This window comes from Glycine soja, chromosome 8, assembly GCF_004193775.1.
Source record: "Glycine soja cultivar W05 chromosome 8, ASM419377v2, whole genome shotgun sequence".
In the NCBI taxonomy this organism is placed as follows: Eukaryota; Viridiplantae; Streptophyta; class Magnoliopsida; order Fabales; family Fabaceae; genus Glycine; species Glycine soja.
In genome coordinates, this window is record NC_041009.1 from 47,925,582 (window position 1) to 47,939,149 (window position 13,568).

Here is a 13,568-nt window from a genome sequence, read left to right on the forward strand (position 1 = left end):
CATTTCAACTGAAAAACCAAAATTTAGTTATAAAAGTATGTCATGTATGTTGGTAGTTTCTGTTGAAGATATACTTTTGTAACTGCATAATATTTTATTTTTCAATTTTTAAAATAGGATTTAGTAAATAAGTTGATTCCCTATCTTTTAGGAGTAAAACAGTTTTAATGGATTAGCCTAGTCAAATAAGTGATTCTTATCTTTAAGGAGCAAGTTAGTTTTAATATTCTGTTTTGCTAATATCTTGTTATCTAATTAGTTTATCTTTTGCTATTTATTGTATCACTGTTGAGAACAATTTGAATTAGAATAGAATAATTCTATTTCCTCTGCATACGTATTGTCTCTCTTCTCTCCTCTGTTTTTTATAATTTCCTCCTCAAAACCAACAATTGGTATCAGAGCCTTATTCTTACGGGACTTCTACCATGGAAGGTGAAGCAAGTTTTTCCCACATAACTCTTCCAATCTTTGATGGAGAGAATTATGATCTTTGGGAAGTGAAAATGCAATCCTACATGGAGTCTTTGGATTTATGGGATGTTGTGGAAGAGGATTATGAAATATTTCCGCTGCCTGAAAATCCCACCATGGCCCAAATTAAAAATCACAAGGAAAGAAAGATGAAGAAAGCAAAGGCGAGATCATGTTTGTTCACTGGTGTTTCACAAATGATATTCATCAGAATCATGACTCTTAAATCACCCAAAGCAATTTGGAATTATCTGAAAGAGGAATACACTGGAGATGATAGAATACGAAGCATGCAAGTGTTAAATTTAAGGAGGAAATTTGAGCTTCAAAGGATGAAAGAGTCAGATACAATCAAAGAATACTCAAACAAATTGTTGGGTATTGCCAACAAGATAAAGTTGTTGGGAAGTGATTTTACTGATTCGAGAATTGTAGAGAAAATTTTGGTAACGGTGCCGGAGAGGTATGAAGCATCTATAGCTTCATTGGAGAACACAAAGGATCTATCGAAAATCACATTGGCAGAAGTGCTACATGCCCTGCAAGCTCAAGAGCAGCGAAGGTTGATGAGGCAAGATCGTGTTGTCGAAGGTGCTTTGCCCGCCAAACATCATGAAGTTGATGAAAGCAAAAAGGATTTTTTCAAGAAGAATCAGCCAACAAGCAGCGAAAATAATGCAAACAACCAAAACAAAGGTAAGGATAAAAAGAAAAATTATCCACCTTGTCATCATTGTGGCAAAAAAGGTCATGCACCTTTCAGATGTTGGAGGAGACCAGATGCAAAATGTAACAAGTGCAACCAGATAGGACATGAAGCGGTGATCTGCCCCAACAAAAATCACCATGATGAGGGAGCTCAGATTGCTAATCAAGAAGAAGATGACCAACTGGTTGTGGCCACATGCTTCTTGAGTAGTGAATCAAGGGAAAGTTGGTTGATTGATAGTGGTTGTACGAACCACATGACATATGATAAGACCTTATTCAAAGATTTGAAGCCAACTAATGTCTCAAAGGTCAGAATTAGGAATGGTGGCTATATTCCTGTAAAAGGAAAAGGAACTGTTGCAATTTCAACGTGTTCAGGTATCAAATTAATATCAGATGTTCTTTATGTACCTAACATTGACCAAAACTTGCTAAGCGTAGGTCAGTTGATTAAAAAGAGATTTAAAGTGTCCTTTGAACATCAACATTGCTTTATCTATGACAATTTTGGCCGGAAAGTTCTAAGGGTTAAAATGAAAGGTAAAAGCTTCTCATTTGATCCAGCAGAGGAGGAGCATACAACCTATTCCACTCAAGTCACACCCATGAAATTCAAGCACAAGAGACTTGATCATTGTCATCTTGAAAGAATGCTAAACATGAAAAAAAGGAAATATGCAAAAGAAAATTTGAAGAAGTTTCAAATGGAGGAATGCAAATCTGCTAGCACACTAATGAATCAAAAGGAGAAGTTCAGAAAAGAAGAAGGTGTTGATAACATTGATGAAGGATATTATGAGAGCTTGATTGGATGTCTAATGTATCTCACTACAACAAGGCCAAACATTCTATTTGCTCAAAAGAACAAAACTGAAATTTTTGTTGACAATCAAGTAGCCATTGCTATTGCAAACAATCCCGTGTGTCATGGGAAGACTAAACATTTCAACATCAAGTTCTATTATTTGATAAAGATGCAACAAAGTGGAGAAGTGAACTTAATTTACTGCAAGTCTAAAGATCAATTGGCTGACATGTTTACAAAGTCACTACCTATCAACAAACTTGAACTCAAAGAATTGAAGTTTGCAGTTCCAAAAGCAAGGAGGAGTGTTGAAGATATACTTTTGTAACTGCATAATATTTTATTTTTCAATTTTTAAAATAGGATTTAGTAAATAAGTTGATTCCCTATCTTTTAGGAGTAAGACAGTTTTAATGGATTAGCCTAGTCAAATAAGTGATTCTTATCTTTAAGGAGCAAGTTAGTTTTAATATTCTGTTTTGCTAATATCTTGTTATCTAATTAGTTTATCTTTTGCTATTTATTGTATCACTGCTGAGAACAATTTGAATTAGAATAGAATAATTCTATTTCCTCTGCATACATATTGTCTCTCTTCTCTCCTCTGTTTTTTATAATTTCCTCCTCAAAACCAACAGTTTCAGTGTCAAGATATTGAGGAGGTTATGCTCAATGGGTGTTATCTACACTATATGCACTTTCAAATATGTGATTTTTTTTGTGGTGATTTCTCTTTGGGCAGGGTTAAAGTGATTCACCTGCTGATTCTGTTGCCGGCGCACTTCAGGTGTGGTACCTCTTCATTTACTAGTTCGGATTTGTTTATAGAATAAACCACCAATTTTGTCTCTTAAATATTACTTTTTCTCCTATGTAGTCCTTAGCATAAAAGAACTATTTAAGTAATTTTCAAAGTATTGAATATCTATCACTTTAGTCCTTAAGTTGATGTATTTCATTAAAGTTCAATAATTAATGTGAAGAATTTTTTAATATTTGGGAGACTACTTAGTTGATTTTATATACTTTCAAGACAAAATAGTTTTTTTTAGGAGAGAGGATAATAGTTCTTGACTGAAACTGGTGATTTGCTCTTTGTTTATATATTAACTTTCAATTTTTGTTTGATAATTTGGACAGATTTTATCATAGATTATGGTAATTTACTCTTATAGTTTCCAGTTTGGACCGTGTTTTGCAGTAGACACATGCAAGAGATGTTGCTGATTTTATCTGTCGAAATATTAGATCACCACCTGTCTTGGTCGGGCATTCATTTGGAGGACTTATTATTCGATAATATATTTCCAATTTAGGAAGTGACAAACTCAAAGGTGCTTTCTCACTCCGGCTTATTCGTTCACTTGCTTGTTAAAAAATGGTCAAATTAGATGATTCTGGATTTTAGGCTCTTACTATGGTTAATTGCTTAGTATATTACAACACTAGTTTGCTTCATGGTCTTGTACCCTGAATTGCATCTTATCATTTTAATGTATTTAAGTTTGGATTGATTTGAAATTTGTTATAGTGCTTATGTTTTCTTTATTATATATATTTTTTGTGTTTTATATTAAAAAAAAGTAAATTTTAATTAAAAAAAATGTGTAGAAGAGATGAAATAAAATTTATTTACTATCCTCTAACAAAATAATCGGATTAGATTGCATTAGACTTAAATTTGGAATCAAACTAATTGATGGGATTGAATAAGATGATTTTGTCCTTCAAGCATTTCATTTCAATCTATAAACTCCTATGAGTGGCTATTCATATATAGTTGATAACAATATGTTACGTGTTAGTTATTTTAAGTAACCAAATAAAATAACTAAAGGAATAGATAGGAACACATTACGCCATATTATTGGAAAAAGGAGTTCTTAAGAATACCTAGATCCATAAAATAATTTTGATTGAGGCGCAGCATAAGCTGTAGTGATCAAGAACTGTTGGTTCAATGATCTTCCTCAACCAAATCTCCTTGCTCCTTATGGGATCTTCGTTTTCTCTTTAGATGGGGAAAAGAGAAAACCGTTTTTGATTTGATATATTGGGGACTATAATCGTGCCTTACTTTTTTAACCCTTTAGAGTTTCCATTATGCCCTAATGGGAAAAAAAAATTGATAATCCACTAATTAATTTCATATTATTTTCTGTTGGCAGCCTAGGGGCTCTCTAAATTAGATCACTTAAATTGAGTCCCTCTAAATGTAAATAACTAATATAAATGTTACAAATTAATATTTAGTCCATATTAATTAATTAGAAATAAATAAATTCCTAACAACATGGTTCTAAAGGCGAACATAACTTGTGCAATGTGCACAGTATAGGCCTCTGGTGTGTGCATTAGGTGTCTTTTATGGTATCATTTTGTCTTTTATTTTCCTCTGGTGTGTTTTTGTCAAAAACCTACTATTCTCTTTTGATAGATTTTCATTTTTAGTTGATTATGCTAATTCTGTTTGAGCTTGATTCTGTAAATAGAAGATTTATACCCAAAGCTTAAAGGAGCTGTCCTTGTTTGCTCTGTACCTCCTTCTGGTAATAGGTAACTAACTAAACTCTCAAGTATGTTATTGATATTATTTAAGAGAGAAAGATGAACCTTTAACTGTGATTGCACTGGTTGATATTTATTCTTTACTTTTATTAGTGGGATAGTCAGGCGTTATATCTTTTCCAAGCCAATTGTTGCTTTCAAGGTATTTGGACTGAATTTTCTTAAGAATGTTACTTCTCCTGTGTTTGTCTTCTGATATGCATGTATCCACCACCTGGCAGGTGACACACAGCTAGGCAGCAAAATCTTTTCAGACCTCTCTTTCTCTTTGTAAGGAGACATTTTTCTCAGCCACTATGGAGGATCATGTTGTTAAAAGGTTCTATTTCCTGGAACCATTCCCCATTAGCATTTCCATTGAATTTTGAAATGGTAAAATGATTCTTAGTAATATATTTATGACTTGTTACTAATTACAAGATTGTAGAAATGAACTATGCCATGTACCGTCATGCGCCAAAACATCAATTCTAACTGGAGCTCATTAATGGGTGGGGGAATAAAGCAAGAAATTTCTTTAAAAAATGCGCCTACCATGAAACCTTGACAATGCAACACATTGAACCTCAAAACTATGATTATGTGCATTTTTTTTAGTAGTAAAACATATTGATGACTGATTTACTGTGACTCTGACTATTTGGATTTAATTCATGAAATGGTGATAGTCAATAACATGTCTGTGATATCTTTTTATCCTGAATTATTTTTGTCGGTTATCAAGCTTATTCAAAGTCCTTAAGCCTTTTTGGCTTGTTCTCATATTTCAGATATCAAGAGCTAATGAAAGAAAGTTCGAGGATGTCATTATTTGATTTAAGAAAGCTGAATGCATCACTTCCAGTTCCTTCAGTGACAAACTGCCCTTTTGAAATTCTTGTGATGGATGCAAAGGATGACTTCATTGTGGTAATTTTATGTCTACAAATTGGTTTTAAGTAACCAAGTGCTTTTTCTTGTCCAATGATATTGTCTAATTCATTGAATCATTATTGCCCTCTACATAAATTTCCGCTACATTTTTGTCAGTGCACAATTTGTTCATTGGGTGGTATCCCCCGTTTGTTGGTTATATTATAGGATACAGAGGGACTCGTAGAAACAGCAAAGTTTTATGATGTGTCACCAGTAAGTGTTGAAGCAGTTGCTCATGACATGATGTTGGATGTTTCGTGGGAGAAAGGTGCAAAAGTTATTCTTTCATGGCTAAAGGGTCTAGAAAAGTAAGAAGCAAGAGATAGCAAAGGAAACCTTTCTGGTTCATTTTCTCATTTTGCTCAGAGAACATGAAAATATTTGTCTTGCTTCAAATAATTACAAATTATGTGATGGATGTTGAAGGTGTTCTAAGCTTCAAGGTAGGCAATAAAGGTAGGTCCAAGCAGAAATATGATTGAATTGTAATAAATTGATCCAAATATCCAATCTCCTCCATTCATATAAATATTTGCACTTCTTTGAGCATCCTATTGTACTTGTTTTTAAGTATAGGCTCTGACTAACCTGCTTTGTATTCAAAAGTGAATGAAGCACATCGTAGATAGCCAGATGAAAGTTTCCTTCAGTTCCTTGAGATGGCTTAGGTCAAAGAAGTTTAATAGGGTCAACTCAAATAACCTAGTGATGATCTTGAAACACAAAATAGGTTTGTGTTGGATTTGGTGCTATTCCTGGTGGTTTGGCTTCTATTTGATGTTGAACGCGTTTCCTTTTCAACCCAAAACAACAAAAATTCCTTAACAGGTATGTTAAGGAATTGGATAGTTGTTTGCTAAGCTGATGCTTTCTTTTTGAATTATTGGTGCTTTTAGTTTCAGATGAATGAGTCATTTTTGTTTTAGTCCTTTACTTTTAATACAAGAAGTTTAAAAATACCCAAACTTTAATCCCTAAAATCATAAGTTTTTATTCCGTATAGTGTTAGCTTTAGAGATTAAAGTTTGGATATTTAAAAAATACACGAGTGAAAGCTTATGATTTTAAAAGTTGGAGACTAAAACATAAATGACTAATTTTTCTGACACAAAAAAACTCCATTAACCCTTTATTTTTTCCTGTTTTGTTGCTCTTGCATTGAGGAAGCTTCCTTATTGTGATTTCTCCTCTGTCTTAATTGAATTCCTCTCATTGAAAAAAAAGAGTCTGTATATGCAAAGATCATCCATTCTAAGAAAACATAGTCCGCACATTCAAAGCACTAATAATCCTTACGCTTCTAGGAGTTCCATCATTCCTTAACATCACATGAAGAAAAAAGAAAAGAACGCTAAGAAAATAAAAGGCACTAATATGATTATCCAAGGGCTATACGCTTCTAGGGTCGAAAGATATCGGGTAGTTGTCCTTGATTTAATATACAAATATTATGCGCATTTTTTTCTGGAGGTTCCATTTGAGATGCCAATTGAAAACTAGATGCGTTTTTTGAATGTTTGGTCTTCAGCTTTAAAGATTTAAGTAAGGCATGTGATCTAACTGTTTGGCACATTTGTTTATTTGATTTTATAATGCCATATTTAAAGAGCTTGATGATGAATGGGTCAGGTCAGGTCTGGTAAATGTTTTTCTTAATACTCGATGATGTCGGTGAACCACTTGGAAACAAATTACCAGTAGGTGTTTTAGCTGAATCTGAGGTTTGGTAAACCTTGCTATTGGATGTGCCACTTCACCACAGAACAGACTTCAATCTTTGTTCTATTTCTAAACCCAAATGCAGTATGCAGAAAGTTAATTTCTTTCTGCAGACTTCTGCATTAGCTGGTTAATAATTAGTCTGACAATGAGCTTGTTAATTATTTCTAAACTTTTCACTTGAATCTCAAGTTCTACTTTTGGGATTTCTAGCTGTTTGACTTCATACTTTAGTTTGCAAGTTGCAAAACTGGTTCCAGTCAACAATAGAAAGTTTCAGCTTCTTTTGTATGATGCCGCATTTAATTATTATTTCCATTATTTTAAAAGATTATTATAGAGTTTATTGTGAATCACCAAACATCCTTAAGACGTGTGACCAATTAATTTCAGCCATAAATTAACATATGTAACCATATAAGGAATTGATTAAAGCAAGCATGCTGCATGTTGTAGGCAATGATTTAAATATTGATCAGTCGAGAAAGGATTCTCTCTAAGTGATTAAAAAAACAAATGGTCAACTCTCACAATATCATTGCACAGGACCCCATTCTTTGATCGGTCTTATATCATCAGGCTTCATGTCTCATGTTTATTAATTTTTTTGTTTAACTACACCAGTTAAACAAAATTCAATGTAAGCATATGCTTATATAAAAAATATCTGTAGGCCCTTCATTTATTGATATAATAAATAGATAAATAGGAATGTCATCCGAAAAGGCTTTTAACGAACATTATTATGAACAACAAACGAATGACAATTGACAACCCACCTCGCTATAATGAACTTTTTTCTCTATGACTCAATATACTACGTGATTTTAGTTTTTTTACTCTTGCATGTACACTAAACTGCTTCTATTACACGCAACACATAGTTGCATTATTCGACTCCCAAAAGCATATGACAAAAAAAATAAAATTGGGTGATCCCCTGTTGAAACTTAGGAAGCTTGAAAAAACTTGCTATTTACCCCTGTTCTGTACAGATGCAACTCGGATGCACTAGTAACCCTAATCTCAGTGTTAGCAGCTGCAAAAAGAACATCACCTTCGGTGACCACATGACCTTTGGGTGATCCTGTGTTCATTGTTCCTTCACCAACTGTGACCAAAAAGATGGAAGGACCTGGAACTGCTGGGAACACCACTGTTTCCCCTTGAGGAAGAATGCAACGATCAATCTCAAATTCCTCAAATGGTGGAGTATATTTATTTACATATGGATTAACAGAAACTCCATGCAAGATCTCAGGAGAACCCTGTAAGAAAATAGAGAAAAGAAAAAAATGTCCTCAAACACCCAATCTCGTATTCATGGCATAAATGGAGTGACTATTTCAAGCAAGGGTAGTCTTCCCTCAAAATGTGTATGCAGTCTTCACCTATATATGCATGCCTACTAGTATGCATGCACATGCCAACAGTTGAGTAAATATTACTCAAACAAATAGCCAACCAAGCAATCCATGTGGCATTATGAAGTCCAAGTATGCAAGTAACAGAAGAGAAGTCACCAATATGGATCAATCCATGGCCAAAATGAAATTCAAAAAAGAAAGACAATCGACTGGTGCCTAAGCTTAGTGATCAGGTGTAAGGCTGAAGTAAAAGGTTTAACATGTCATTGTTGGCATTCCTATAAAATAATGACCAAAGGAAAAAGTAAATTCCTTAAAGTAAGCTGAACATCTGATTGAAAAGATGCAGCAACAGCCTTGATGTATCATTTTACCTGTTTGTATGTGAGCATAGAACAAAGGGTCTGGACATCTCTATGTTTGGGAGTTAGGCCAGCTCGCACAACATTGTCAGAAGTTGCCATGCATTCAACACACTCCCCCGATAAATATGCATGCGGTTCATTTGCCCCTAGGAACAAAGCTTCACCAGGATTGAGTTTTACATGGTTAAGAAAGAAGGCTGCTATGACACCAACATCAGCTGGGTATTGTTTTTCCAACTGCAGCACCAGCTGCTCTTTATCTGTCAACTGCCTCACCTGATGCAAAATGAAAATAATACGGTATTAATTAATAATGCTGGCATAATTCAACAAAAAAAATAATAAAGTAATAAACAAACTAAGAACAGCATAAAGAGATTAATAATGCAACAAAAAGGTGAAATCATCTGAATAGTAAAACTGCCAGTATCCTCTATCCAGTATAAGTAGTTGTATTCATTACTCTTGACCATAGAGATTATGTGACCCTAAGAACAAACTAAATCCACCACATATTTCTAATCCTTTACAAAAATATGTCGCGCATCTCTCACATTCACACAGATTATATATTAGTGCAAGCAATCAACTAACCTCACTCTCCTTGAGTAGACGGCTTTTTAATCTGTTTACTGCATCCGTTACCCTGTCTTTACAAGCTGACATGAGGTCGGTGAACACTGCCTGCAGAACAGGTTTCACCTTCTCCTCACCATCCTGATCATTAGTTTGTAAGACCAAGTTTGTATTCGTAGCACCAACCAGTTCCACAATTTCAGGAACAGTATGAAGTACACCCTTGAGCTCCTGAACAGAAACAGGGCAGATTGCTCATTTGCTAACAGTGCATTTAAAAAACTGTCGTTGCATCTACCATAAATAAACTTTCTAATGCTTGAGTTAATGCAATTGATAAAATACAGATTTAAATTCTCATTTTAGAGAATTACAGAAATAAACCATGCCAGCACCATTATATAAGCTAAAGAATTAATTACATGGGTTCCCTCAATCCAAGCAGCTCACTGTTGTTACACCAATGAGTCATCAATTACTCATGTAAAACTAACATAGGTGTAGTTTGGCAGTTCCACACTAGCAGATTCATAGTAAAAACAAATCAAACTTCCACTATCTGCTCTATAACTAACACTTTCATATTTTATTCATTCACATGGTTATCAATTGATTTTTTTCACATGTTGCTCTCAATTAATTGTTTGGTCGGCTATCACAGATTGCATTGCATCAAAAAGGAGCCCGTGAACGAGGGGAAACGTGTTTGACATAATAACGAAAGTAAAGTGAGGAGAAAAAAGGACCACTAAGTCACATCACAGGGATTGTACCTAACAGGTGGGCAGTTCTTATCCAATCACTCAAAGTCCATGAGTACTGAATATTTTTAACTTTAAAAAAGTGACCTTTAACACATCAAACTATCAACGAACGCATAAAAAAAATTCTAATGTAATTGCCATGAACAACAAATTTAAGAGCGAAAATTCACATAAAGCCTATCCAATTTTCTTGCATAAAATAAGGCTCAAACTCAAAATATCCATTTAAAATTGGAAAAGACAACACAGACATAAAAAATTAATTGTTCTCGACACAGTCAATGAAAAACCAGACCAGTTTTTCTCATAAAACTCTTAAGCACTCGAAGAACTAAAAATATAATAATATAATAATAAGGTTAAATATTCATTTAATTCTTATCATTTTAAGTTTTAAGTTTTAGTCCCTGTATAAAAAAATGTAAGTTTTAGTCTTTACACAGTTTTTTTTTTTTTGGCGGGGATAAGATTTTGTAGCAGTTTTATACTGTCAAAAAGTTGTCCGAAGTTTTCTCAACAGGAGCCAAAATTAGCTTATATTCATTCATAGGGATTAAAACTTACAGTTTTCTTGTAGAGGACTAAAACTTAATAAAAAAAGTAATGTTATATCCTCCAATAAATTTTCCTACTATCTTGTAAAGAGAGTATTAAATGAAAAAGTAAATAATGTTTTGAAAATCTAAAACACATTGAATATTTAGCATACAGATTAGCAGGAGAATGTTGAAGAGGAGGATTTGGAATTATTCAACTTAAAATAATAATCCAGAGAATGGAGTAGTACCTTGAGAGTGATGAATCCACAGAGAGCCTCAAAACTAGTGATGGCAAGAGCCATCTCAGGTTTGTGATTGGCATCTTTATACAAATCAGGGTGCAACTTATGCAGAGTCCTTGCCAACTCTTTATCCGGGTGAGCCTGAATAGACAAGGCCTTCCCCACAGACAGCACCTAATGCATGCAAAAAAAAAAAAAAAAAATCTTGTGCCATAACCGAGACACCCATTTACACAAAAACAAAAGGGGATCCAAAGCACACACCTTGAACAAGAAAGGGAGATCAGAACCCCATTTGTGAAGAACCTTGTCGCCGAGCACATCAGGGTTCTCCGAAATCCAAGCCTTAAGGGAGACCCCATTCCCATTCCTGTTGGAGGAGGCCAAAAAGGAAGGGCCTGAATCGTGGGTACCCATCCAAAGCTCGGCGAAAGGGTCCTCCGCGTGTAATTGAGACGCGGAATTGAGCGCGTGGAGTCTGGCAACCTCGGAGACGTGACCTGGCAGACCCCAATCGTAGTTCTTGACGGAGCAATGGAGCCTCTGAAGATTGGCGTCCTCCATGGCTGTGACAATAGCGAGAGTCTCAGAGAGGAGAAGAGAATGGGAATTGAGATTGAGGCATTGGCGAGTATTTGAAGCGTCACAGAGAGAGAAAGATGGCGCAAGCGGAGGAAAGGGAAGGGGTGGGGCGTGTCTTTTTCTGATGCAAACCTCCCTTTCTTCCTTCTTTGTCAAGTGTTGTGTTGTGTTGTGAATTGTGATGTGTGTGATCTTATCTTCCTTTTTCCTTCTTCAGCTTCCTCAGATGCGTCCTTGAGCACGAAATTTCATACACCAACAACGTCAGTCTCCAAACAATTTATGAATTTTCTTCCCCAGTTGTATCACGTTTCTGCAACTGTAATTCACTTTCACTTTTGTCTAAATAGAAACTGCTTTAGCCTAATAAAATAATATTCTGTCAACAAAAAAAGCCTAATAAAAAATTATCATGTTAAATATATTTTGAAAATATATTGACTATTAATGTTTGGATGAAGATACATCATAATCCACAGTTAAAGATTAATCCATCAATATATTAATATTTATTTAAAAAATTAACTTCTACTGCCAAATACTTTTCAATATAAATAAATGAAAATAAAACTTCTAATGGTTGGGGATTGAATGATATGACTAAAATAATGTGTATATAATTGGGCTTAAAGTTTATTTTATAAGTTGATTTTTTTTAGAGTTAAGTTTGATATAAATCAAAATTTCAAGATGAAATAAAAATTTATTTTAATGATTATTGTTTTATCGTATTATCTTGTTGAGTTATCATCAAATTACTTATGTTTAATTTTACAAACTTCATATTTCATGATAAAAAGATAATCTTTTGTGAAAGATATATTGAAAATCTCACATCAATTAATATTATAAAAAAAGATAATATATATAATTAAATAATAATTTTTTCCTTACAAGTCAAATTTTTAGGACTGGGTTAGTTATAATCCATATTTTAATGATATTACAAACAAGTTTATGGATAAAATCAAATAATTATCTTAATTCAAATTAGACACCAACAAAATTAATAGATGCATGTTTTGTGTTATAAGATTATTTTTTACAAGAAAGAAATCATGAATCTTGTGATGAATAAATTGTTTGATTAATAATAAAAAAATTGTGAACTTTTATATATGTTTATTGAGAATAAAAGATAATGCATTATTTTTATAGGTTACTTTAATTATTTTTCACATTAAATAATTAAATAATTAAATAAATAAGAATACTATGTGATATTTATTTCTTTCAAAAGGAAATATTTTAACTTGAGAAAGTTAAATTTGCACCTTCATTAGTAACAATTTCATGGCAACTTGGCTTAAAAATTCCTAAAAAATATTTTTTTAATGGAAATGTTATTTGTTAAAATACATACTAAACTGTAGAAAAAAAGATTCTCAATTTAAAATCTTCATAATACTACAAACTTTTCCTTTTTTTAGATAAACTAAAAACTTTTTCCGTATTAAACGTCCTAATGGTGAAAAAAAATACTCGCTCATTCATTAAAAATGATATTGAAGATTGATACAAGCCATTAAAATTAGATCCCAATTTTAATTAAAAAAATGCTAGAAAAATTATAGCACAGCAATTAAACTTTGTTCATTTTACTAGTTTCCCCTCCCTCTCTTTTTCGTATGGTGAATAGGAAAATTGATTACTTCTTCAAATAACATTTTTTTAACGTCTATTTCCGTGTGTGGAAAACTAATCTCGTTTAATGAAATATAATATATATATATATATATATATAAGTTGTAGCCTTTTTAATAGAATATTTTTAATATATAAATTTTAAAACTGAATATAGAATTGGTGCTGCTTTTAATAGTGTTTTTAGACCAACATTCTATCTAATTCGTAAAGAAATAAAATCTCTTAAATTAAGGTGCTAATAATTAAGTTACGATTATTTTAACTTAGATAAATAAATAAAGAGAATTTAGGCAT

At 33.1% G+C, this 13,568-nt stretch overlaps 1 protein-coding gene across 1 annotated transcript; it reads right to left on the minus strand.

Annotated features, from left to right (window-relative positions):
• Positions 1 to 7,844: 7,844 nt before the first annotated feature.
• Positions 7,845 to 11,961, minus strand: LOC114423846 (mannose-6-phosphate isomerase 1-like). Its single transcript, XM_028390746.1, has 5 exons — positions 11,310 to 11,961; positions 11,052 to 11,219; positions 9,519 to 9,731; positions 8,934 to 9,200; positions 7,845 to 8,460 (listed from the first exon to the last, which is right to left on the minus strand). The coding sequence occupies exons 1-5, from the start codon at positions 11,607 to 11,609 to the stop codon at positions 8,143 to 8,145; spliced, it is 1,266 nt and encodes a 421-aa protein (XP_028246547.1). The 5' UTR covers positions 11,610 to 11,961; the 3' UTR covers positions 7,845 to 8,142.
• Between the last annotated feature and the right edge of the window lie 1,607 nt (positions 11,962 to 13,568).